At 48.6% G+C, this 22500-nt stretch overlaps 3 protein-coding genes across 8 annotated transcripts; 2 read left to right on the top strand and 1 right to left on the bottom strand.

The window, feature by feature from the left end:
* The first annotated feature begins 25 nt into the window (after nucleotides 1-25).
* Nucleotides 26-10994, top strand: LOC311509732 (centrosomal protein 43-like). 4 transcript variants are annotated; one of them, XM_084575157.1, is made up of 11 exons: nucleotides 26-119; nucleotides 385-462; nucleotides 1056-1103; nucleotides 2329-2525; nucleotides 3406-3447; nucleotides 4999-5058; nucleotides 5174-5301; nucleotides 9065-9121; nucleotides 9215-9248; nucleotides 10158-10363; nucleotides 10856-10994. In XM_084575157.1, the coding sequence occupies exons 1-10, from the start codon at nucleotides 84-86 to the stop codon at nucleotides 10318-10320; spliced, it is 843 nt and encodes a 280-aa protein (XP_084431283.1). In that variant the 5' UTR covers nucleotides 26-83; the 3' UTR covers nucleotides 10321-10363; nucleotides 10856-10994. The 4 variants fall into 4 exon arrangements, with proteins under 4 accessions (XP_084431283.1, XP_084431282.1, XP_084431284.1 ...); XM_084575156.1 differs by lacking the exon at nucleotides 10856-10994 and having other exon boundaries at nucleotides 10158-10844; XM_084575158.1 differs by lacking the exons at nucleotides 3406-3447; nucleotides 10856-10994 and having other exon boundaries at nucleotides 10158-10844.
* LOC311509730 (C-C chemokine receptor type 6-like) lies at nucleotides 10893-18565 on the top strand. 3 transcript variants are annotated; one of them, XM_084575153.1, is made up of 3 exons: nucleotides 10893-11032; nucleotides 16816-18123; nucleotides 18249-18565. In XM_084575153.1, exon 2 carries the CDS (start codon nucleotides 16828-16830, stop codon nucleotides 18085-18087), a length of 1260 nt encoding a protein of 419 aa, XP_084431279.1. In that variant the 5' UTR covers nucleotides 10893-11032; nucleotides 16816-16827; the 3' UTR covers nucleotides 18088-18123; nucleotides 18249-18565. The 3 variants fall into 3 exon arrangements, with proteins under 3 accessions (XP_084431279.1, XP_084431280.1, XP_084431281.1); XM_084575154.1 differs by having other exon boundaries at nucleotides 16816-18119; XM_084575155.1 differs by having other exon boundaries at nucleotides 16816-18115.
* A 2552-nt stretch (nucleotides 18566-21117) lies between these two features.
* LOC311509727 (kelch repeat and BTB domain-containing protein 11-like) lies at nucleotides 21118-22355 on the bottom strand (the record flags this gene model as incomplete). Its single annotated transcript, XM_084575150.1, is given in 3 exon segments — nucleotides 21118-21855; nucleotides 21857-22090; nucleotides 22092-22355. Coding segments are annotated over 3 exon segments (915 nt in total). The 3' UTR covers nucleotides 21118-21438.
* Nucleotides 22356-22500: the final 145 nt, after the last annotated feature.

Below are 22500 nucleotides of genomic sequence, written 5' to 3' on the forward strand. Positions count from 1 at the left end.
TCCTATCAGCTGTTAGCATGTCGGCTAACCCACATTCATGTGTTCACTCTGTTGCAGTGATTGACTTCCAGTTCTTCCTGGGGATGTACCAGCGTCTGTTCACTCAGTGCAGGACTGTGGTGAGAGCCAGTCCCCCTTAAACTCATTAAAACCTGTCCCCCTTGAACTGTTTAAAACCTGTCCACCTTAAGCTCATTAAAAGAGTCTAATGAGGCCAGTCCACCTTAAATTCATTAAAACATTCGAATGAGACTGGTCCACCTTAAACTCTTTGAAACCAGTCCACCTTAAATTCATTAAAACAAGTCCACCATAAACTCCTAAACAGCCTAATGAGATTGGTCCACCTTAAACTCGTTAAGACCCGCTGTTGTCTTTCTTCAGGTGTGTCAGGACTCTGACGTGGCTCAGCCTCAGAGCCTCCTTCCCTCTGAGAAGACCGGCTCTCCACCTGTCAGTAAGGTACGCTCATGCTAACTGTGCTAACTGTGCTAACTGTGGGTCATCTTCCGTCGTTAGAGCCAGACGGCTCACCTGTAATCACCTGGCAGGTTAGCAGATGATTTAAAGGAGCTGCCAAAGTTAGGGAGTGTTAGCATCTTAGCTCAGGGTCAGGGTTGTAAACATAATATTAGCATGTTATCTGAGTGTCTGTAGAAGCTTATGTTAGCATGTTAGCTCAGTGTCAGGATTGTAAATGTTAGCCAGAGTCAGACATCATCTAAGGTTAGTGTCCAGGTGAGTGTAGCTGGTGTTAGCATTCATGTTAGCTCAGTGTCAGGATTGTAAATGTTAGCCAGAGTCAGACATGATCTAAGGTTAGTGTCCAGGTGAGTGTAGCTGGTGTTAGCATTCATGTTAGCTCAGTGTCAGGTAAATGTAGCAGAGTGACACACTGTTGCTCTCTGTTGTTAGCTAAACTTTATAGACATAATGTTAGAATGGGAGCTACGTTAGCTGACGTTAGCATGTTAGCATGTGTGGGAGCTACGTTAGCTGACGTTAGCTGACGTTAGCATGTGCAGAACTTACAGCTGCTGTCCTGTCGTGCGCAGATCCCCAGATATAGAGGACAGAGTCTCAGAAGACAGACAGCAGCCAAGGTAACAGGAAGATAAGAGGAGGGACACGCTTCATGCTAACGCTAACTGTTAGCTCTGCACACAAGCACTCACCATTAGCTAACATCATTAGCTCTGTTAGCTCTGCTCACCGTTAGCTAACACTCACTGTTAGCTAACCCCACTGTTAGCTCTGTTAGCTCTGCTCACCGTTAGCTAACACTCACTGTTAGCTAACCCCACTGTTAGCTCTGTTAGCTGTGTTAGCTCTGCTCACCGTTAGCTCTGCTCACTAACTCGTCTCTGTTCACATTAAAGCTTCTAAAATCTAAATCTTCTTCAGTGACTGAGCTGTTCATTTCTACTGAACTCTACTGAACTCTACTGAACTCCAGGGACATAAACAACACGTTTAGCCGTTAGCTGCTGTCATGACCTGATTTAAACAGTTTCTGGTAAACGGTGATGGCACAGAGAAACCGTTACCATGGCGCCCAGACTGCTCTACCTGGTCGCTCTGCTCTGATTGGCCCGGTTGAGAACGCCCACCTGAGTTTCAGTCTCACTGCTCTGCCCCCGGTATGAACATGATTCACTCATTCACCACCTCACCCAGAAACATGTATGGTATATAAATCTGTCAGGAGTTTCAGAATAAAATGACTCAAAACATCCTGAACGTCAACAAAGACAGAATACACCAATATTACATATCAGAGAGGTGTCTCCATCAACGTAATGAGACTCAGGTGTGGTTCAGGTCCTGGTTTAGTTTCAATAAATCAGGGATTTGTCTCAGTCTGATCTTGTTGTCGCTCATCAGGCTGGAAAAGGTTCCAGAACCATCTCTAAAGAGTTTGGAACCCACAAATAATCCACAGTCAGACAGATTGAAGATGACAGGAGTGGTCCACCAACAAAGATCACTCCATCATAGTCTGAGAGGTCCCAGGGGAACCCAGGGGAACCCAGGGGAACCCTTTTATTGTGAAATATCTACAGGAAGTATCAGGTCTGACACTGACTCCTCTTCCTCTTCATCGTCTGTATTTGATGATGGGAACCAGCTGATTAAAGTGGCTGTTGTTAATGATTGGCTGCTGGTCTGTGGTGACTCTCAGGTACAATCTGAGCCTCCTTCCTCCTCCTCCTCCTCCTCCTCCTCTACCTCTTCTTCATCTCTGTATTTTCAGCTGTTTGATTCTCTTGAACCTGGTCCTGACCCGGCTGCGTCTCATCTCTGTCTCGTCTCTGTATCGTCTCTCAGAACTCAGAGCGTGACGTCTCTCTGGGTAAAGGAGACTTCCAGCAGCAGACCTCCAACAACAGGACCTCCCTGTCCTCCGCCGGGCCCAGGAGAGAGCGCCTAGACCTGGACCTGGAGGGAGACGAAGACCTGGACCCTGACGATGGAGACTCCTTCTTCGACGACCCGCTCCCCAAACCACAGAAGACATACGGCTGGTGAGGACACGCTGGAGTCTTATAATGTCAGCCTTGTAAAGCTACTGTTAGCATGTTAGCTCAGCGGCAACCTTATAAAACTAATGTTAGCATGTTAGCTTAGTGGCTACTGTATAACGCTAATGTTAGCATGTTAGTCCAGAGTCAGCCTTATAAAGCTAATGTTAGCATGTTATGTCAGAGTCGACCTTATAATGCTAATGTTAGCACGTTAGCTCTGAGTCAGCCTTATAAAACTAATGTTAGCATATTAGCTTAGTGGCTACCGTATAAAGCTAATGTTAGCATGTTAGTCCAGAGTCAGCCTTATAAAGCTAATGTTAGCATGTTATGTCAGAGTCTACCTTATAATGCTAATGTTAGCACGTTAGCTCTGAGTCAGCCTTATAAAACTAATGTTAGCATATTAGCTTAGTGGCTACCGTATAAAGCTAATGTTAGCATGTTAGTCCAGAGTCAGCCTTGTAGAGCTACTGTTAGCATGTTAGCTCAGTGGGAACCTTATAAAACTAATGTTAGCATATTAGCTTAGTGGCTACCGTATAAAGCTACTGTTAGCATGTTAGCTCAGTGGCAACCTTATAAAACGTATGTTAGCATATTAGCTTAGTGGCTACCATATAAAGATAATGTTAGCATGTAAGCCCAGAGTCAGCCTTGTAAAGCTACTGTTAGCATGTTAGCTCAGTGGCAACCTTATAAAACTAATGTTAGCATATTAGCTTAGTGGCTACCGTATAAAGCTACTGTTAGCATGTTAGCTCAGTGGCAACCTTATAAAACTAATGTTAGCATATTAGCTTAGTGGCTACCGTATAAAGCTACTGTTAGCATGTTAGCTCAGTCTGAGCTGCTCTCTGTTTCCCTGCTGCCTCTGAAGTCAGAGCTGTCCGTCACCAGAGAGGACTGACAGTCACAAGGAGTGAGTATCAGCTGTTCAACAGGAAGTCAGCAGGAGACTGGCTTCAAAATAAAAGTCCCCTGGTCTAAAATCAGATTGAAATTATTAAATGTTTCAGTCGTTGAGAAGTTTTCCTCTGTCAGCCTCTTTCCTTGTTTACTTCCTGTTTACTTCCTGTTTCCTTCTTGTTTCCTTCCTGTTTACTTCCTGTTTCCTTCTTGTTTCCTTCCTGTTTACTTCCTGTTCTCTCATGTTATATCTATGATTCTGTCTGTACCCCAGAGCTTGTCTCACCTGTCCTCGTCTCACCCTCTGCCTCCTCACCTGTATATCTCTGTCCCTTTCCCTGTCTCCCCCTGTCCCCCCTTCCTCACCCGTAGTGTTGTCCCTCTGATGGAGGAGAGTCTCTTTGTCTCTGCAATGAGACGAGGCAAAAGCCTCAGCGAGTGAGTGAGCATGCTCCGTCTCGTCCAATCAGATCAGTCGGATGTCGGCATGAGGCCTCAGAGCCATCCACTAATCAGCTGATCCATTAATCAGCTGATCCATTAATCAGCTGATCCATTAATCAGCTGATCTGATGAAAACAGTGCAGCTGATTGTGTTTAATGTTTGTTCCATCACTGGATCAGTGATTGGCTGGTTGACTGGTTGATTGACTGGTTGATTGGCCGGTTGACTGGTTGATTGACTGGTTGATTGGCTGGTTGACTGGTTGACTGGTTGATTGACTGGTTGATTGGCTGGTTGACTGGTTGATTGGCTGGTTGGCTGGTTGATTGGCTGGTTGACTGGCTGGTTGATTAGCTGGTTGACTGGTTAATTGGCTGGTTGATTGACTGGTTGATTGACTGGTTGATTGACTGGTTGATTGACTGGTTGATTGGCTGGTTGACTGGCTGGTTGACTAGCTGGTTGACTGGTTGACTGGTTGATTGGCTGGTTGATTGGCTGGTTGACTGGCTGGTTGACTAGCTGGTTGACTGGTTGACTGGTTGATTGGCTGGTTGATTGGCTGGTTGATTGGCTGGTTGACTGGTTGGTTGATTGGCTGGTTGATTGGCTGGCTGGTTCGCTGGTTGATTGGCTGGTTGACTGGCTGGTTGATTAGCTGGTTGACTGGTTGATTGGCTGGTTGACTGGCTGGTTGATTGGCTGGTTCGCTGGTTGATTGGCTGGTTGATTAGCTGGTTGACTGGTTGATTGGCTGGTTGACTGGCTGGTTGATTAGCTGGTTGGCTGGTTGATTGGCTGATTGACTGGTTGATTGACTGGTTGATTGGCTGGTTGATTGACTGGTTGATTGGCTGGTTGATTGGCTGGTTCGCTGGTTGATTGGCTGGTTGACTGATTGATTGGCTGGTTGACTGATTGATTGACACCGTTGTGTTGCGTGTTGCATGTGTGACCATGTGACTGCTCAGCTGACTCTCAGATCTCAGGAGTTGCTCCTCCAGGGACGAGAGTCAGACGAGTGGAACGATGCTACGCTATCCTGACAGACACAAACCGCTGCTCACACATATTCAGATATATATATATATATATGATGTCCTCTGACTGTCCCTCCAGTCTGTCTGTCCTGGCAGCTGATTCTGAGGACGAGCGAGGCGACTCTCTCTCTGAGCTCAGGTGAGCTGCAGGTGTGATTAGTGATGATCTAGAGACCAGGGAGGGTCAGACCCTGTTAGTTGAGAACCTCTGCCTCTCTGTGTCACAGTAGAATGTGTCCTCTTCTGTCCCACAGGAAGGTGGAGACGTCCGGGGCCAGAGGGAGTCCAGGGGGGTCCCTGTATGAGGCCCCGAGACCAGGAGGAGGAGGAGGAGGAGGAGGAGGCGGCGGCAGTGTGTCGGAGGCCAGCCTCAGCAGGAACGGTCTGATTCAACCACTTTATCTGAGTTTTACTAAAAGATCAAATAAAATCCATGTTTTTACTCTTTTATTGTGAAAGTGGGTCTTTTACTCTGAAAGAACAAATATTTCATGACATCACATCTGACCCCTGTACGTTGATCCTGGTCTAAGATGAGCTGACGTCTCTCAGCTGTTGTCGTCTGTGGTTGATCATCTGTCTGTTGTCGTCTGTGGTTGATCATCTGTCTGTTGTCGTCTGTGGTTGATCCTCTGTCTGTTGTTGTCTGTGGTTGATCCTCTGTCTGTTGTCGTCTGTGGTTGATCAACTGTCTGTTGTCGTCTGTGGTTGATCCTGTGTCTGTTGTCGTCTGTGGTTGATCCTCTGTCTGTTGTCGTCTGTGGTTGATTCTCTGTCTGTTGTCGTCTGTGGTTGATCATCTGTCTGTTGTCGTCTGTGGTTGATCCTCTGTCTGTCGTCATCTGTGGTCGATCCTCCGTCTGTTGTCGTCTGTGGTTGATTCTCTGTCTGTTGTCGTCTGTGGTTGATCATCTGTCTGTTGTCGTCTGTGGTTGATCCTCTGTCTGTTGTCGTCTGTGGTTGATTCTCTGTCTGTTGTCGTCTGTGGTTGATCATCTGTCTGTTGTCGTCTGTGGTTGATCCTCTGTCTGTTGTCGTCTGTGGTTGATTCTCTGTCTGTTGTCGTCTGTGGTTGATCCTGTGTCTGCTGTCGTCTGTGGTTGATCCTCTGTCTGTTGTCGTCTGTGGTTGATCCTCTGTCTGTTGTCGTCTGTGGTTGATCCTCTGTCTGTTGTCGTCTGTGGTTGATCATCTGTCTGTTGTCGTCTGTGGTTGATCCTCTGTCTGTCGTCATCTGTGGTCGATCCTCTGTCGTCGTCTGTGGTTGATCCTCTGTCTGTTGTCGTCTGTGGTCGATCATCTGTCTGTCGTCATCTGTGGTCGATCCTCTGTCGTCGTCTGTGGTCGATCCTCTGTCTGTTGTCTGTTGTCGTCTGTGGTCGATCATCTGTCTGTCGTCGTCTGTGGTCGATCCTGTGTCTGTCGTCGTCTGTGGTCGATCCTGTGTCTGTCGTCGTCTGTGGTCGATCCTGTGTCTGTTGTCGTCTGTGGTCGATCCTCTGTCTGTTGTCGTCTGTGGTCGATCCTGTGTCTGTTGTCGTCTGTGGTTGATCCTCTGTCTGTTGTCGTCTGTGGTTGATCCTGTGTCTGTTGTCGTCTGTGGTCGATCCTCTGTCTGTTGTCGTCTGTGGTTGATCCTCTGTCTGTTGTGGTTGATCCTCTGTCTGTTGTCGTCTGTGGTCGATCCTCTGTCTGTTGTGGTCGATCCTGTGTCTGTTGTCGTCTGTGGTCGATCCTCCGTCTGTTGTCGTCTGTGGTCGATCCTCTGTCTGTTGTCGTCTGTGGTTGATCCTCTGTCTGTTGTCGTCGATCCTGTGTCTGTTGTCGTCTGTGGTCGATCCTCTGTCTGTTGTCGTCGATCCTGTGTCTGTTGTCGTCTGTGGTCGATCCTGTGTCTGTTGTCGTCTGTGGTCGATCCTGTGTCTGTTGTCGTCTGTGGTCGATCCTCCGTCTGTTGTCGTCTGTGGTCGATCCTCTGTCTGTCGTCGTCTGTGGTCGATCCTGTGTCTGTTGTCGTCTGTGGTCGATCCTCTGTCTGTCGTCGTCTGTGGTCGATCCTCTGTCTGTCGTCGTCTGTGGTCGATCCTCTGTCTGTTGTGGTCGATCCTGTGTCTGTTGTCGTCTGTGGTCGATCCTGTGTCTGTTGTCGTCTGTGGTCGATCCTGTGTCTGTTGTCGTCTGTGGTCGATCCTGTGTCTGTTGTCGTCTGTGGTCGATCCTCCGTCTGTTGTCGTCTGTGGTCGATCCTCTGTCTGTCGTCGTCTGTGGTCGATCCTGTGTCTGTTGTCGTCTGTGGTCGATCCTCTGTCTGTCGTCGTCTGTGGTCGATCCTCTGTCTGTTGTCGTCTGTGGTCGATCCTCCGTCTGTTGTCGTCTGTGGTCGATCCTCCGTCTGTCGTCGTCTGTGGTCGATCCTGTGTCTGTCGTCGTCTGTGGTCGATCCTGTGTCTGTTGTCGTCTGTGGTCGATCATCTGTCTGTTGTCGTCTGTGGTTGATCAACTGTCTGTTGTCGTCTGTGGTCGATCCTGTGTCTGTTGTCGTCTGTGGTCGATCCTGTGTCTGTTGTCGTCTGTGGTCGATCCTCCGTCTGTTGTCGTCTGTGGTCGATCCTGTGTCTGTTGTCGTCTGTGGTCGATCCTGTGTCTGTTGTCGTCTGTGGTCGATCCTGTGTCTGTTGTCGTCTGTGGTCGATCCTCTGTCTGTTGTCGTCTGTGGTCGATCCTCCGTCTGTTGTCGTCTGTGGTCGATCCTGTGTCTGTTGTCGTCTGTGGTCGATCCTGTGTCTGTCGTCGTCTGTGGTCGATCCTGTGTCTGTCGTCGTCTGTGGTCGATCCTGTGTCTGTCGTCGTCTGTGGTCGATCCTCTGTCTGTTGTCGTCTGTGGTCGATCCTGTGTCTGTTGTCGTCTGTGGTTGATCATCTGTCTGTTGTCGTCTGTGGTCGATCCTCTGTCTGTTGTCGTCTGTGGTCGATCCTGTGTCTGTTGTCGTCTGTGGTCGATCCTGTGTCTGTTGTCGTCTGTGGTCGATCAACTGTCTGTTGTCGTCTGTGGTCGATCCTCTGTCTGTTGTCGTCTGTGGTCGATCCTGTGTCTGTTGTCGTCTGTGGTCGATCCTGTGTCTGTTGTCGTCTGTGGTCGATCAACTGTCTGTTGTCGTCTGTGGTCGATCCTCTGTCTGTTGTCGTCTGTGGTTGATCAACTGTCTGTTGTCGTCTGTGGTCGATCCTGTGTCTGTTGTCGTCTGTGGTCGATCCTGTGTCTGTTGTCGTCTGTGGTCGATCAACTGTCTGTTGTCGTCTGTGGTCGATCCTCTGTCTGTTGTCGTCTGTGGTTGATCAACTGTCTGTTGCCGTCTGTGGTTGATCCTCTGTCTGTTGTCGTCTGTGGTTGATCCTCTGTCTGTTGTCGTCTGTGGTTGATCCTCTGTCTGTTGTCGTCTGTGGTTGATCCTCTGTCTGTTGTCGTCTGTGGTCGATCAACTGTCTGTTGTCGTCTGTGGTCGATCCTCTGTCTGTTGTCGTCTGTGGTTGATCAACTGTCTGTTGTCGTCTGTGGTTGATCCTCTGTCTGTTGTCGTCTGTGGTCGATCCTCTGTCTGTTGTCGTCTGTGGTCGATCAACTGTCTGTTGTCGTCTGTGGTCGATCCTCTGTCTGTTGTCGTCTGTGGTTGATCAACTGTCTGTTGTCGTCTGTGGTTGATCAACTGTCTGTTGTCGTCTGTGGTCGATCCTGTGTCTGTTGTCGTCTGTGGTCGATCCTGTGTCTGTTGTCGTCTGTGGTCGATCAACTGTCTGTTGTCGTCTGTGGTCGATCCTCTGTCTGTTGTCGTCTGTGGTTGATCAACTGTCTGTTGTCGTCTGTGGTTGATCCTCTGTCTGTTGTCGTCTGTGGTTGATCAACTGTCTGTTGTCGTCTGTGGTTGATCAACTGTCTGTTGTCGTCTGTGGTCGATCCTGTGTCTGTTGTCGTCTGTGGTCGATCCTGTGTCTGTTGTCGTCTGTGGTCGATCAACTGTCTGTTGTCGTCTGTGGTCGATCCTCTGTCTGTTGTCGTCTGTGGTTGATCAACTGTCTGTTGTCGTCTGTGGTTGATCCTCTGTCTGTTGTCGTCTGTGGTTGATCCTCTGTCTGTTGTCATCCTACAGGAGAGAAGAACGTGAAGAACAGCGCCCCCAGTGACAGAACTGGATCTCTACATTTAGGTCCAGATGATTGACTCATGACTGAATGACTCATTTATTCATGTCTGAAACGAGATGATAATGATGATGATGATGATTTCTCTGTTCTCACAGATGAAGATGTTGAATATGACGATGACTTTAACAGGTAGGACTGATGAGATGAGATCTTCAGATTGATTAGATTATGATCACACCGTGAACACACAATGAGTCCTGGATCACATTAAAGCTTTTTGCCTTCCTTACGTCCAGGTGTTACCACAGGTAGGTGTACCAGCTGTAATCAGCTGTTCCAGCTGTTCCAGGTGTGGTCAGGTGTGATCAGATCAGGTGTTCCAGGTGAGCCAGGTGTGATCAGGTGTTCCAGGTGTTCCTGTTGTTCCAGGTATTATCAGATGTGATCAGGTGTGATCAGATCAGGTGTGATTAGATCAGGTGTGATCAGGTGTGATCAGATCAGCTGTGACCAGGTGTTCCAGGTGTTCCTGTTGTTCCAGATGTGACCAGGTGTGATCAGATCAGGTGTTCCAGGTGTGATCAGATCAGCTCTGACCAAGTGTTCCAGGTGTGATCAGGTGTTCCAGGTGTGATCAGATCAGGTGTGATCAGCTGTGATCAGGTGTGATTAGGTGTTCCAGGTGTGATCAGGTGTTCCAGGTGTTATCAGATCAGGTGTGATCAGCTGTGATCAGCTGTGACCAGGTGTTCCAGATGTGATCAGATCAGGTGTTCCAGGTGTGATCAGCTGTGACCAGGTGTTCCAGGTGTTCCAGGTGTGATCAGATCAGGTGTTCCAGGTGTGATCAGATCAGGTGTTCCAGGTGTGATCAGATCAGGTGTGATCAGCTGTGACCAGGTGTTCCAGGTGTGATCAGATCAGGTGTTCCAGGTGTGATCAGGTGTCATCAGCTGTGACCAAGTGTTCCAGGTGTGATCAGATCAGCTGTGATCAGCTGTGACCAGATGTTCCAGATGTGATCAGATCAGGTGTTCCAGGTGTGATCAGATCAGGTGTTCCAGGTGTGATCCTCAGACTACCTGTGTTCTGTTGCAGCCATCGTTCAGACCTGTCTAAGAGTGAGCTGAGTATCGGGGAGGAGATCGAGGAGGTTTCCATCGAGGGTCCCGACCACAGCGACCAGGAGACCACCCAGGACCTCAGCGTGTCTCAGATCAGTCAGAGTCACGGAGCCGACTACATGGAGGAGGTGCCCTGATCCCCCCGGGCCCCAGGGACCCCATGCACCTCTTTGTAACGTGGTATTTAAGTGTGTACAGTTTCCAATAAATGGATTTGTTGGTCTTCAGTGCAAACGGAGGACGTGTTTTATTGGAGCTTGATTTCATTCACGGAGACTCTGGACATGGACCGGTCTAAAAAGAACCAGGATTCAAAGAGTGTTCGTCAGTTAGCATGAAGCTAAGCTAAGGATAGTCAGGCTGATCTAGCATTAGCGTAGCGGTAGGCTAAGCATGCTAGCAATAGCTTAGCTTTAAATTCAGACAATAAACTCTCCTAGAGGACGATCCAGAGGAGATAATATCTAGATCTGTGTTACTATTATAAACAAATTAAATGGTCAAACAGTTTAGTTTCTTTAAAGGCGTTAACACGATTTAAAACCTGGATCTGAACTCGGTGTGTGAGGAGATTAAAATCAACCCGTCCTTCCTGCAGGACGTCTTTATTTTGGTTCAGTCTGAGTGAAACTGGTTTGACTGGAACCTGAAACAATCTGTCTCCGGCTTCAGGACGCGGCTACGCAGCGACATCAGTTAAAAGAGGAAGCATCGAAGTAAAGTTTTCAGAAGCACACGCACTATCAGCTTCCTCTCAGCGGCTGATCGATGTTCAGCGCCTCCACCGCCTCCTCTTCACCTCCTCTTCTCCTCCTGGACGAGCAGCAGCAGCAGCAGCAGCTGGAAACCGTGAGTCTTTAAAGCTTTCTCTGGTTATTTAGCTGTGATGTGATGTCTGTCAGATAACATCAGCCGCTCTCTCTCTTTATCAGTTTATCAGTCAAATCCGCTCGTGTTCAAAGTTCATCACGCCACAAACCACAGATTAATATCAGCAGACAGAGAGGAGACGGCTTTTATTGGATTAACAGCGGAGCATCAACCACCAGCAACACTTCTATGGTTCAGTTACGAGAGTCAGATAGTTTGACTTCACACGGCTCTGAAACTAAACCACATCGGAAATATACCAATCTGAGATCTACATCCTTAAGTATAAAACTCAAGATCTAAAATGTTAATCAAAAAACCTGAGACATTAAATGTTAAATTTAAATCCTGAGATCTAGACCCCAACGTCTAAAACTCAAGATCTAGGACCTTAAATATAAAACTAAACAAAACGTCTAAAGTGTTTAAACCTCGGATCTAAAACGTCTAAAGTGTTTAAACCTCGGATCTAAAACGTGTAAAGTGTTTAAACCTCGGATCTAAAACGTCTAAAGTGTTTAAACCTTAGATCTAAAACGTCTAAAGTGTTTAAACCTCAGATCTAAAACGTGTAAAGTGTTTAAACCTCGGATCTAAAACGTCTAAAGTGTTTAAACCTTAGATCTAAAACGTGTAAAGTGTTTAAACCTCGGATTTAAAACGTGTAAAGTGTTTAAACCTCGGATCTAAAACGTCTAAAGTGTTTAAACCTCGGATCTAAAACGTGTAAAGTGTTTAAACCTCGGATCTAAAACGTCTAAAGTGTTTAAACCTCGGATCTAAAACGTCTAAAGTGTTTAAACCTCAGATCTAAAACTTCTAAAGTGTTTAAACCTCGGATCTAAAACGTGTAAAGTGTTTAAACCTCGGATCTAAAACGTCTCAAGTGTTTAAACCTCAGATCTAAAACGTCTAAAGTGTTTAAACCTCGGATCTAAAACGTGTAAAGTGTTTAAACCTCGGATCTAAAACGTCTAAAGTGTTTAAACCTCGGATCTAAAACGTGTAAAGTGTTTAAACCTCGGATCTAAAACGTCTCAAGTGTTTAAACCTCAGATCTAAAACGTCTAAAGTGTTTAAACCTCGGATCTAAAACGTGTAAAGTGTTTAAACCTCGGATCTAAAACGTCTAAAGTGTTTAAACCTCGGATCTAAAACGTGTAAAGTGTTTAAACCTCGGATCTAAAACGTCTAAAGTGTTTAAACCTCGGATCTAAAACGTGTAAAGTGTTTAAACCTCGGATCTAAAACGTCTAAAGTGTTTAAACCTCGGATCTAAAACGTCTAAAGTGTTTAAACCTCAGATCTAAAACGTCTAAAGTGTTTAAACCTCAGATCTAAAACGTCTAAAGTGTTTAAACCTCGGATCTAAAACGTCTAAGGTGTTTAAACCTCCGATCTTAATCTTAGTCTTTCTGAAATATTGCTCCACCATCATGTCCCCCCCAGCCTCAGCCTCAGCCTCAGCCCCAGCCTCAGCGCTAACGTTAGCCTGCTAGCATGCTGCAGACACACCTTCTGTTAAAGGAGAAGCAGACGTCCGACAGTTCTCTAAAGGCCTCGTGTTCCTGCTCTGTACTTCTGCTCGCTGGTTATCAGGACGTCCCAGAACTTCTGTCTTTCTAATGTCACCGTCCCGGTTGAATGTGCCGACGCCGGCCCTTTAAATCTAAACCAGGAAGTTGATAAAGGAATGTTTGACATGTTTGTGTTTGTTTAAGGACTTCCTCAAACCGTCAGCTGATTTCTGTCCAACCTTATTACCTGACTGTGGCTGCCAACATAAGGGTTGGGGCCCTGGAAGGGGACGGATGTAATGTAATGAATAAATGAATGAATCTGTGTATTAGTGTCCGTGGGGAACGTACACTACCAGTCAAAAGTTTGGACACACCCTCTCATTTAATGTTTTTTCTCTATTTTCATGATTATTTACGTTCTACGTAGATTCTCACTGAAACAAAACAGTGTGAAATAACTGAACATGATTCATATCTTAGAGTCCTCAGAGTAGACACCCTTTGCTTTGATTACTGCTTTACACACTCTTGACGTTCTCTGGATGAGCTTCATGAAGTCATCGTGGACTTCATGAAGAACCAGTCCAGCCACACTCCTCTCACCATCAACACCTCAGCAGTGGAGATCGTCAGCAGCACCAGGTTCCTGGGGGTCCAGGTAACGAACTCTCTGAGCTGGTCCAGACACACTGGATCCCTTTTAAAGAGGGCTCAGCAGCGCATGCACTTTCTGTGATGGATGAGGAGAGTCAACCTGCCCCCTCCCATCCTCACCACCTTCTACAGAGGTACTATAGAGAGCATAGTGACCAGCTGCATCTCTGTCTGGTCAGGGGCTTGTAGAGCCTCTGACTGGAAGTCCCTACAGAGGGTGGTGAGGACAGCGGAGAAAATCATCAGGACTTCACTTCCTTCCATCCAGGACATTGCTAAGAGACGCTGTCTGACAAGGGTCTAAAACATCACCTCAGCCCCCTCACACCCCCAACATGGACTGTTCTCACTGCTGGCCTCTGGAAGGAGGTTCCTCAGCCTACAGAGCAGAACAGTCAGGTTCAAAAACAGTTTCATCCCATATGCCATAAGACTGCTCAACGCACTATAAACAGTACCCCCCTCCACTCACTCCCATTACCCTGTAATTAAGAACGTGCAATAATATTTATCTACATTTTAAGCTTCTTAGATATTTATATTTATATTTATTATATTCTGTATATACGTTCTTGTAAATTGTACATACCGTTTCTGTTGTACATACCGTTTCTGCTAAATATTCCTGCTGTACTATGAGCCATTGTACCGAAATTTCTTTTTGATGAAAATCAAAATGACAAATAAAGTCTGTCTAATGAGGTCGTCACCTGAGATGGTTTACCAACAGTCTTGAAGGAGTTCCCAGAGACGCTGAGCACTTGTTGGTCCTTTTGTCTTCACTCTGTGGTCCATCTCATCCCAAACCATCTCCACTGGGTTTAGGAGCCCCCCCCCCCCCCACACACACACCATCACACCTCCTCCTCCATGCTTCACGGTTGGAACCATTCATGTAGACCATCTGTTCACCTTTTCTGTGTCGCATAAACACCCGGTGGTTGGAACCATTCATGTAGAGGCACGGTGGTTGGAACCAAAGATCTAAAACAAATCTCTTCTGCTTGTTGCTTTTCCTTAGTGGTGGTTCTCTAGCAGCTGTTTGACCATAAAGGCCTGATTGGTGCAGTCTCCTCTGAACAGCTGATGTAGAGACGTGTCTGCTAATAGAACTCTGTGCCATTGACCTGGGCTCTAATCTGAGGAGATGGTAACTTGTGATTTCTGAGGCTGGTGACTGGATGAACTTATCCTCAGCAGCAGAGGTGACTCTTGGTCCTTCTTTCCTGGGGACGTCCTCATGTCAGTCAGTTTCATCGTAGAGTTTGATGGTTTTAACAGCTGCACATTCAAAGTTTTAACAGTTGTCAAATAGGGCTGTCAGCTGTGCACCAACCTGACTGATGGTCCCAACCACAAAGTAACCCTGACAAGGCTCACCTGTGAAGTGAAAACCATCTCAGGTGACTACATCATGAAGCTCACTGAGAGAAGACCAAGGGTTTACAGCGCCGTCAACAAAGGGAGGCTACTTAGAAGAATCTAAGATATGAATCATGTTCAGTTATTTCACACTGTTTAGTTTACTACATAATTCCACGTGTTCATAGTGTTGACGTCTTCAGTGAGAATCTAGAACGTAAATAATCATGAAAATAAAGAAAAACCATTAAATGAGAGGGTGTGTCCAAACTTCTGACTGGTAGTGTAGCTCAGATAAAGTCCAGAATAAGTCACATGATCTCATTCGTCATCGATGAGTCTCAGTTCTACCTGTGAACCTGTCAGATACGAGATCAAGAACCAACCTCCTGGCTTCAGACCAAGTCCAGACCAGGTCCAGACCAGGTCCAGACCAGGTCCACCCTCTGAGGAACATGTCCGTGTCCTGAAGGCTCTGCCTATGTTGTTGTTTCTGACACGACACATTTGAATATCTCTGTTAACGATGTTGGTTTGAAATAAAGATGATGACGATGATGATGATGAAGAGGAACACAAAGTACAGACGGGGAGGTTCTGTTGTTTAGACTCTGGTTGATCTGGTTCCCGTCGCTTGACGTCTCTAACGAGCACAAGAAACCAATGAACTGGGTCATTGACCTCTTTTCTGCAAACTTCCTCTCAGCATTCACACGCTAACATTCACTCCTTCACCGCCGCCATCCACCACAACCGAGACCTTCTCATCACAGCAGCCACAGATCTGACACCTCTGAGCCACTTTCAGATGCTTTAAATGTGTGAAAAACAGTCGAGACTGAAACAACTGGAGGCTGGAAAGTGTGTCACTGATTAACTTCTGGAGACAAGATGTTAATCAGTTCATCCTTCAGAGTTTCAGTCGACGAAAAGTCATTTCATTTTATTTTATACGTCTAACATCCTGAAAGCAGACCTAAAGTGAGCCAATATTACATATCATGTCCTCCTTGTGTCCAGTATCTGCTGTGACCTCCTTGTAACTAAATGTTTCTGGTAACTGCTGATCAGTGGTCTACAGCAGCTTGGAGGAATTTTAGCCCATTCCTCAGAACAGAACCACTTCAGTTCTGAGATGTTGGTGGGTTTCCTCACATCAACTGCTTGCTTCAGGTCCTTCCACAACATTTCTATTGGATTAAGGTCAGGACTTTGACTTGGCCGTTCCTAAACATTCATCTTGTTCTTTAACCGTTCTTTTGTAGAACCACTTGTGTTCTTGGGCTCGTTGTCTTGCTGCATGACCCAGTTTTTCTTCACATTCAGCTCATGGACAGATGTCCTGACATTTTCTTTTAGAGTTCACTGGTAGAATTCACAATTCATTGGTCCATCAATGATGACAAGCCGTCCTGGTCCAGATGCAGCAGAACAGGCCCAAACCAGGACATTAGCACCCCCCATGTTTGATGGAGGGATGAGGTTCTGATGCTGGAATGATGCAGTGTTGGTTCATCTCATTTAAACCAAACTATTCTACTTTGGTCTCATCTGTCCACTAAACATTGTCCCAATAGTCTTCTGTCTTGTCCACATGATGTTTAGAAATGTTCTTCTTGGAGGGCAGTGTCTTTGTCCATCACACCATGGTTGTTCAGTGGATTCATCAACATTAACATCAGCCAATGAGAGAGAGGCCTTTAGCTGCTTAGAAGTTCCCCTGGGTTCCTCTGGGACCTCTCAGACTATGATGGAGTGATCTTTGTTGGTGGACCACTCCTGTGGAGGGGAACAGTCGTCTTCAATCTGTCTTTAGAGATGGTTCTGGAACCTTTTCCAGCCTGATGAGCAACAACATGCCTTGTAGCAGCATGTTTGCTTTGGTTGCTAATGCTAACTGAGATCAGATAGGCTAACGGCCCTCATCCAATCAAATAACATCACATCACATCAAGGAACATTCCAGTTTCATCTCCTCTGACACGAGTTCTGACTAAGTAGAGATTTAAGAAACTGATCCAAAATGTCTCCGCCGTGTCAGTAAATCATTGGTGTCATTGAGTCTGGAGGAGGAAGTGTGTCTGAAATAATTAACTTCAGTTCTCTGTTTGCGTTTCTATTTTTTCATCGGTCTGATTCATGAGCAGCTGCTGATAGAAGATAAAGACGAACATAGACGTCCTATTTAATCCTGTCCTCTGTCTCTTGTCTCTCTTCTCTCTGCAGTGAACGAGGACGATGAACTCTGAGGAGGAAACGATGTACGACTGGTACAATGAGTTGTTCAACGACAACGACACCGGCGACTATGAGGTGATTCCACCCTGTGCTTACCACAACAACCACAGCATGGAGATGGTGGTCGGCCCGTACATCAACTCCATCATCTGCATCCTGGGCTTCGTGGGGAACGGTCTGGTGATCGTCACCTATGCCTTCTACAAGAGGACCAAGTCCATGACCGACGTCTACCTGCTGAACGTGGCCGTGGCCGACCTGCTGTTCGTGGTGGCGCTGCCGCTCATCGTCTACAACGAGATGACGTCGTGGTCGATGGGCCGCGTGGCCTGCAAGCTGCTGCGTGGCTCCTACAGCATCAACCTGTACAGCGGCATGCTGCTGCTCGCCTGCATCAGCACCGACCGCTACATCGCCATCGTCCAGGCTCGACGCAGCTTCCGCCTGCGCTCCCTGACGTACAGCCACCTCATCTGTGGCATAGTCTGGACCTTCGCCATTCTGATGTCCATCCCCACCTTCTACCTCTACGACTTGTACGAGCCAGCGCACATGAACGACTTCTTCATCACGGCGGAGGAGGGGGAGAAGCTGAACCATGCCTCATCATCCCAAAACGTCTGTGAGTTCAGGCTCTTGGACATGACCCAGGGTACCAACAAGAACCAGGGGACCAACGTGACCCAGGGGACCAACGTGACCCAGTGGACCAACGTGACCCAGGTGTTCAGCGTGGCCCAGGGGACCAGCGTGGCCCAGGCGATCAAGATGGCGCTGCCCAGCACCCAGCTGGCCGTGGGCTTCTTCCTGCCGCTCACCATCATGATCTTCTGCTACTCCGCCATCATCGTCACCCTGTTGAAAGCTAAAAACTTCCAGCGGCACAAGGCGGTGCGAGTGGTTCTGGTGGTGGTGGCGGTGTTCATCATCTGCCACCTGCCGTACAACATGGCGCTGCTGTACGACACCGTCAGGATGTTCCAGCCGCGCTCCTGCGAGGAGTCGGACGCCCTTGAGACGGCCCTCACCGTCCTGCAGTCCCTCGCCTACCTGCACTGCTGCCTCAACCCGGTGCTCTACGCCTTCGTGGGGGTGAAGTTCAGGAACCACTTCCGGAAAATCTTCCAGGACCTGTGGTGTCTGGGGAAGAGGTACATCGCCCCCCGCCGCTTCTCCAGGGTCACCTCCGAGGTCTTCGTGTCCACCATCCGCCGCTCTGTGGACGGGTCCAGCGAGAACGGGTCGTCCTTCACCATGTGAGGACGCCAGAGGGACTTCGTCTGTCAGTGTCAGTGCGTAGGTTCTCAGTCCAGAGGACAAAGATAATCTCAGTAGTTTAGAAATGAAACAACAAAACTTTTTCTTTTCTGATTTAAACTGTGAAATACTCACTTCTCTTGTCCTCTTCTTCTTCCTCTCAGATTAATCTTCCTCTCAGGACACAGGACCATCGTTGTACAGTGTCCCCCTAACAGTCTGAAGCTTCTTCTTTCAGTCGTGTATTGATGTGCGATAGTTCTTGTTCTGATACGACATTTAGAGCCGACAGATGAATGCAATCAGAGTCTTGAAGTTTGTTTTCTTCACATTTAATGTGGAGACCTCCAGTGTTAAAACCTTCCTCCAACATCCACCCTCTCGTCCTCTTCTTCTGTCCTTCTTCTACTTTTGTTTGTTAAATTAGTTTATTTTTGTAACATTGAATGGAACAGATTCATATCTTCATGGATAATAAATGTCTTTTGACTCAGAGACTTTATGTCAGTCGGTCATACAACAGCGTGTGGTGTCTCTAAAAGACTTTCAATCTATAAAAACGTCTGTATAAGTGTATATGACTCCAGAAGCTTCACGTAGCTCGAGCTAACCAGCTAGCCTCAGCTAACAGAAAACAGACAAACTCAATATTTCATCAAATATATCTGATCTAGTTTTATTATCTTCTGTCCTTTAGAGTCTGTCCACATGATTCTACATCAACTATGAACCACATGGTGACTTTACCTCCATCTAGTGGTCTAATGGTGGTAGTACAGTTAACAAACACAACACAGCCATCTAGTAGTGAAAGTTAGCTTAGCACTACCCTCAAAGGTTCAAAAAAGGCATCTGGGGGACTGGTGGGAAGTTTCAGGTTTAAATAGGAACTCCTCCTGGAACTTGCTTGTTACGTTAACAACCAGAATCCGGTGCAGCTGATTTCCATAAACGACTGGGTACTTACCTGTCGTTGAGGGGGGACTGTTTTGTCCCCGTCCTCTTTCCCTATGAATGGTGGACAGAAGTTAAAACTGTATTGTAAATAGATGTCAGATTAAATCTCAGTCCACCTCCTCTGTTCAGTGAAGGTTTTTCCAGTCTGACATAGATGGCTTCCTTTACTCCTCTTTCAAACCATCGGTCTTCTCTGGCTAAGATCTGGACGTTGTTGTCTTCAAAGGAAGACAACAACGTCCAGATCTTAGCCAAAGATGTTTTAACTTCTGTCCCCAAGAAGTTTCAATCTCATTCACACCTTGACACTGAGAACTGAAGAATGTCTGGCGCCGGTCAGCTACTTGGATGAAACGTCTTCTCAAAAAACTCTACAAGTCCAGTTCCCTTTTTAAAACCATGACCTGGATGACTGAGAACCTTCACAGACATTAGCTTAGCATTGATATGTGGGGTTCTGGTTCTGGTTCTGCATCAGATCACCAGGGTTCTGGTTCTCCTGCAGATCCCCAGGGTTCGGGTTCTGCAGCAGATCCCCAGGGTTCTGGTTCAGCAGCAGATCACCAGGGTTCTGGTTCTCCTGCAGATCCCCAGGGTTCTGGTTCTCCTGCAGATCACCAGGGTTCTGGTTCTGCAGCAGATCCCCAGGGTTCTGGTTCTCCTGCAGATCACCAGGGTTCTGGTTCTGCAGCAGATCCCCAGGGTTCTGGTTCTGCAGCAGTCCCCAGGGTTCTGGTTCTCCTGCAGATCCCCAGGGTTCTGGTTCAGCAGCAGATCCCCAGGGTTCTGGTTCTGCAGCAGATCCCCAGGGTTCTGGTTCAGCAGCAGATCCCCAGGGTTCTGGTTCAGCAGCAGATCACCAGGGTTCTGGTTCTGCAGCAGATCCCCAGGGTTCTGGTTCTCCTGCAGATCCCCAGGGTTCTGGTTCAGCAGCAGATCACCAGGGTTCTGGTTCAGCAGCAGATCACATATATTTAACAGAGGAGCTGAGAATCGCTGCAGTTTTAGTTTCGACCACGACGTCGTTGTGAAACTTCCTCACATCCACCTCAGAAACATTCCAGCAGCTCGTTCAGTTTCAGTCAGAAAACTACCAGAGACAGACCTGATTATCTGACCTTTGACCCTCTTCTTCATGTTTACAGGTGACAGACAGGTGAGGGGGCGGGGCCTAGAATACCTGAGTGTGTTCATTAGATCTTTTTGATTTGAAACATCATCATCACTCATGATTCAGTGGTCGACCCTGAACCATGAAACTTTAATGTCTAATGTCTAAACTTTATCTGTCACCTGACCTCCTGTCACCTGACTTCCTGTCACCTGACCTCCTGTCCCATGACCTCCTGTCACCTGACCTCCTGTCACCTGACCTCCTGTCACCTGACTTCCTGTCACCTGTCCTCCTGTCACCTGACCTCCTGTCACCTGACCTCCTGTCACCTGACTTCCTGTCACCTGTCCTCCTGTCACCTGACCTCCTGTCCCATGACCTCCTGTCACCTGACTTCCTGTCACCTGACCTCCTGTCACCTGACTTCCTGTCACCTGACCTCCTGTCACCTGACTTCCTGTCACCTGTCCTCCTGTCACCTGACCTCCTGTCCCATGACCTCCTGTCACCTGACTTCCTGTCACCTGACCTCCTGTCACCTGACTTCCTGTCACCTGTCCTCCTGTCACCTGACCTCCTGTCCCATGACCTCCTGTCACCTGTCCTCCTGTCACCTGACTTCCTGTCACCTGTCCTCCTGTCACCTGACCTCCTGTCCCATGACCTCCTGTCACCTGACTTCCTGTCACATGACCTCCTGTCACCTGACCTCCTGTCCCATGACCTCCTGTCCCATGACCTCCTGTCACCTGACCTCCTGTCCCATGACCTCCTGTCCCATGACCTCCTGTCACCTGACCTCCTGTCACCTGTCCTCCTGTCCTGCAGCTCTTCATCTAACAGCTCACTGTGTCTCTTCATGTGAAGGTGTTGAACAGGAAACAGTCAAACGGAGTTCAGCACCAACCGGATCAGCTTTTATTTTGAAACAAACTTATTTTAATTTCAGATTTATTCATGAAACCTGATCAACTTCCTGTATGAGGTTTTCAGAGTAAAGTTCACAATCACACAGAGGCAAGTTTCATCATCATCATCATCATCATCATCATGATGTTCACACTGGTTATTGATTAGTTACGTTCATCCATCAGTGATCACGTGCTCCTACACTGATGACGTAATTTCCCGTTTACACGTATCAGTCCGTGACGTAGATCAGTCCAGGACCTGCAAGGCACCGTAGATGTAGGACCGAGGAACATCTGGACCTTCAGTCCTGGGTCAGTCCCGGGTCAGGGCCCAAGGTCAGTCCCGGGTCAGTCCTGGGTCAGGGCCCAGGGTCAGTCCCGGGTCAGTCCCGGGTCAGGGCCCAGGGTGAGGACAAAGGGCTCCAGCGCTCCTCGGGCCTCCGCCGGGGAGGGCAGCACCTCCGCCAGGAACCCCTCTCGCTCCTCCCGCACCTCGAACTGCAGCGTCTGGCTCCGGTTGACGCAGAAGATCCGGTCCCCGAGCACCGCGCAGCGGAACGGTTGCGGGTTGTGGAGCGGGAAGGAGGCGCCGCCGAGCCACGCCTTCACCACCGTGTTGTACTTGTACACGCTCACGCCCGCGCGCTCCCGGTCCACGTCGAAGCGGTACACGAGGCTGCGGTGCGCCACCATGTCCGCGGACCGCCGCCGGCTCTCGTTGAACGGACACTCCTCCCACTCGTCCCGGCGGGAGTCGTAGCGCAGCAGCCGGTAGAAAAGCGACCCCCCCCGACACGAACAGCTCCCCGCCGCACGCCGCCGCCTCGTGCGCCACGGCGAAGGAGCCTCTGGGCAGCGGAGCCACCGGAGACCACCGGTCGGCGCGCGGGTCGTAGCGCTCCACGGTGAACAGACACTCCCCCCCCACGGCGTACAGGTGTCCGTCCATGGAGACCAGGCGGAGCTGGCAGCGGGGCTGGCTCAGCGGCCGCACCCGGCTCCAGGCGCCGGTCAGCGGGTTGTAGCCAGAACACCCGGTCCGACGCCCTGGAGCGGCTCACGCCCCCCGCCACGAACAGGTAGTTGTAGAGGGTGCACATCCCGGAGCCCCTATCTGGGACCTCCTCGGGGAGGCAGGTCAGCACCTCCCACCGCTGGGTGTCCGGGTGGAGACAGAACACGCGCCGCCGGTGCGGGTCCTCCGGGCCGGGCGGAGGGGGGCTCTGCGGTCGGCTGCCCTCCGACACCTCGCTGCTCTCGGCCACCGCCAGTACCTTCCTCCCCTCCATCCTCCGCGCCAAGATCAGCTCCCTCTCCCCCGCCGTCAGCCTCCCGTACACGGCGGGAGTCCGCAGCACCTCCAGTAGTGGTGGCTCATGTAGCGGTACACCCGCTCCACGTCGCCCTCCGCGCGCCCCCGCTTGGCCGCGGCCA

The sequence above is a fragment of the Chelon labrosus genome (assembly GCF_963514085.1).
Source record: "Chelon labrosus genome assembly, contig: SCAFFOLD_133, whole genome shotgun sequence".
NCBI lineage: Eukaryota > Metazoa > Chordata > Actinopteri > Mugiliformes > Mugilidae > Chelon > Chelon labrosus.